The 3,581-nt window shown below is 32.4% G+C and overlaps 2 protein-coding genes across 2 annotated transcripts; one reads left to right on the top strand and one right to left on the bottom strand.

Annotated features, from left to right (window-relative positions):
• Positions 1-25: 25 nt before the first annotated feature.
• EIN_334100 (hypothetical protein) lies at positions 26-1,348 on the top strand (the record flags this gene model as incomplete). Its single annotated transcript, XM_004259156.1, has 1 exon — positions 26-1,348. One exon carries the CDS (start codon positions 26-28, stop codon positions 1,346-1,348), a length of 1,323 nt encoding a protein of 440 aa, XP_004259204.1.
• A 222-nt stretch (positions 1,349-1,570) lies between these two features.
• Positions 1,571-3,055, bottom strand: EIN_334090 (serine/threonine protein kinase, putative; the record flags this gene model as incomplete). The annotated part of the gene is made up of 1 exon (XM_004259155.1): positions 1,571-3,055. One exon carries the CDS (start codon positions 3,053-3,055, stop codon positions 1,571-1,573), a length of 1,485 nt encoding a protein of 494 aa, XP_004259203.1.
• Between the last annotated feature and the right edge of the window lie 526 nt (positions 3,056-3,581).

The raw sequence follows: 3,581 nt of genomic DNA, 5'->3' as shown, positions 1-3,581 counted from the left end.
TTTTTTTGGGTCGTTTTTTGTGGGAATGATATTAAGGCTTCCAAAAACAGATAACCGCGTTTTCGCTTTTACACTTGGATTCAAAAATGTGATGTATCTCACAATGGCGACGGTCGAGGCACTCACTCTTGAAACGGATGAATTGGGCGAAAATGCAAAAGAACTTGGGTTTAGTTATATTTGTGTTTACCAACTGACCTTTATGGTGGCATTTTTTGTTTTGGGGTATAACTTTATTAACTTGAATACACGAACAAAAGATAATGAAGAAGACAAAAACAGTAAAGAGGAGAATGTCACGGAGATGAAAATAGATGAAACAACCCTCCAAAATAACACTGAAATATCGATGGAAAACTCTTTTGAAAAGTCTCCAAAGCCAAAACAGACGACTGGAGACACAGAATTGCACATCTCTTCTTCAAAGAAGCAAAAACATAAAATGTCAAAAAAGACGAAGAAAGAGGAAAAAGTGAATTTACTTGAAACAGAAATTGAAGAAGAAAAAGTCTTAGAAACACCCGTTGTTTCAAATGTTTGTGACTTACAAAATGACGAACAAAAAGCCTTCCCAAACAGAGAGAAAATCCACGCAAGTCCTCTTGTAGAAATAGAAATGGACGATTCAAAAACATTAGAAGAAAAGACTGAAACTGTTGAACAAAACTTTGTAATTGGCGACACGCAAACAACATTGGAAATGCCACTACAAAATTCACAACATAAATTTTCCTCAAAAATTACACAAATTTACGAAACCCTAAAATTAACAATCAAAAAAGTTATAACAAAAGTGTCTCAACCGTTCATATTTTTGTGGTCGAAGTTGCCTGAAATTGTCAGGTTTTCAATCAAAAACTTTTTCTCCATCCCAACGATGTCTGCTATTTTTGGAATTATTTTCATGTTGATAAAACCACTCAGAGACACGTTGTTAGTCAGTGGAAATTGGAGTATTATTGGAAGGTGCATTTATTATTTGGGAAGTCCTACCGTTTTTTGTGCCCTCTTTTTACTTGGAGGTAGTTTGGCAAATGGCCCGAAAGGGGGGAATATCAAAACGTGGAAAATACTTGTTGGGATTATTTATAGAATGGTGATATGCCCAGTTGTGTCGTGGGTTTCTATTTATATGCTTTATAAATACCAAATTCTCCCACAAAATAAAGTGATGTATTTTGTGTTACAAATTGAATCTTTTTCACCACCGGCTTTAAATAGTTTGATTGTGGTTAATGTGTGCTACCCCAAAGGCGTTGATTCAACGTCAACTATTTTGTTCTGGTGTTATATGCTCGCTATTTTTACATTTGCAGTGGATATTGTTATAACTATGAATACGATTTGATTGTTCTTTTGATTTTGTTTGAGTTGAGAAATACAGTTTACATTTTTATAAACTTTATTGTTAAGAACATCACAAAAACATAGGAAAATTGTTACAAATTTGACAACAAAATACAATGTTTAAAAAAGGTATAAAAAAATCGATAACATGATTTATCTTTTTAATTAAAAAGTTAAACAAAACGTCTAAATATATAAATAATTTATTCACAAGAAATAACTTTTAGAATGTCATTTTCTCAAATTGATCCCATGACATTCTTGTGTTTTCTTCTATTTGGAGAAGTTTTTTGTCAATTTCAATCAGTTGACTAAATTCTTCTCCTTTCTTTTCAAAATACAATTCCTCGTTGTACTTTGCTAAAAGTTCCTTTTCAGTTTCACACAGAAATGGTAACTTTCCATACAATAAATAGTATAATACAACACCTGCTGAATATAAATCAGACTTTGAAGTATATTTATCTTTTCTTATAATTTGGGGCGACGCATATAATGGAGTTCCAACCAAAGAATCCATTGACTCAGTAGCCTTAATACAAAGCCCAAAATCACACAACTTTACTTTCAAACTTTTCTCTTCATTAATAAGAATGTTCTCCAGTTTAATGTCTCTATGAATAACACCAAAATTACGATATAAATAGACCATGGCATTTCTAACTCCGCTCATTATCTCTGAGATTTGTGTTTTACCAATAACCATATTGTTCTTCTTGGCTTTTTCAATATATTTAGCCAAGTCCATCTGGCACTCTTCCAAAATTAGAACTTTGGCATTGCAGTCTTCATAAGATCCTTCATAATGAATAACATTTTCGTGTTTTGTAATTGCAAGGAGAGTCTCCTCTTTGGTCAAAAAGAGTCGATTTCGCCCAGTGCTTTCTTTAAATACAACACTTTGCGTCTTTCCAAGGTTACACGTCCCGTCCGAATTAATAACGACTCTTTGGCCATTATAGACCGTTTTAATTCCTCTGTACACTTTCCCATAATTACCAGATCCTAATTCATTGACCGGTAAATACCAATCCTTTTCAACGTTTCTTGAGGACGTAGACCCAATTGTATTTAAAATGTATTCAACTAGAGAGTATTCACACGAGGCAAAGGAACATGTGAATGTGTCATTAAAGAACTTTCCTTGCACAGTGTTACTCTTTACAGAGTCTTTGAGGCTTGACAATTTTGAATTGAGAACACCAAAAGGCGTCATCTTAAATTCAGGAAATGGTGACGTGTACACACTAAATAGTCCGATGCCGCCATTTTGAATTGAAGAGTCAAACCCTTCTAATTGAATTTCTCTTGTTTTATTAGCAATTTTATTGAGTTGGTGTGAGTGAAAGACTCTCTCTTCATATGAGACAAAATCCTTATAATAATTCCCAACACTTATATTGAGTGGACACTGGAGCAATAGCACTAGATGGAGTTTTCCATTGAGAATTGTTGTTCTGGTGTAGTTGATCTTCACACAAGAGTCAGAGCCAAGACTCATAGTGTTATACTTGTCTAAGCAACTTTGAATCGCTGACTTGGCTTCTTCACTTAAAAGCGCAACAGAGAAGTCGACTAAAAGTTGAGTGGTTGTTGTCTGCCATTGGGAAGAGTACTTTGGCTTGATAATGACTTTGGTGGCCGTGTAAAAGGGAGTGGAAACATAAAATTCATCGGTGTATGACGAGATAATCGACTTAAAATTCATTGAGGGATTATGGTCTTTGGAGATTCACTCACGTTTTTATTCACCATTGAAATTATTTATAATGATTTGTTCTTAATGAGCTCTTACCGTTTTCTGTTATTTTTAAAAAGGGTTTTTAAGGCTTGTTTTGCTGAATTAACATGAAATAAAGTAGGTGGTCTTTTGTACTTTATTTTTATGTCTCATATAATTACAATGAGATTTGGCAAAGAAGTAATTAATGTTCACACGATAAGAATTGAATCAAATTAAATGAGTCCAATATATAATAGTTTATTTTACTAATAATTTTTAATTCTTTACTATTAAAATCTGATATTTAAGACTTGTTTTGTATTGAGCTTAAGAATTAATAAAGATGATTAATTCGGACCTTTTTGGTAAACAGGAACTTTGAAGTTTAAGGTGTTTATTTTTGGTTTTATTAAAGTGTGATAAATTGGTTACTAATATGTATTATATTTTAATAATAATAATTATTATTATAATAAGTTTATAAATTTAAAAATGAAAAAAAACTTTTTAT

The sequence above is a fragment of the Entamoeba invadens genome, assembly GCF_000330505.1.
Source record: "Entamoeba invadens IP1 unplaced genomic scaffold scaff_1105074724865, whole genome shotgun sequence".
Taxonomy (NCBI): domain Eukaryota; phylum Evosea; order Mastigamoebida; family Endamoebidae; genus Entamoeba; species Entamoeba invadens.
The sequence above is the reverse complement of the archived record's forward strand: the minus strand, read 5'-3'. Positions and strand labels throughout refer to the sequence as shown.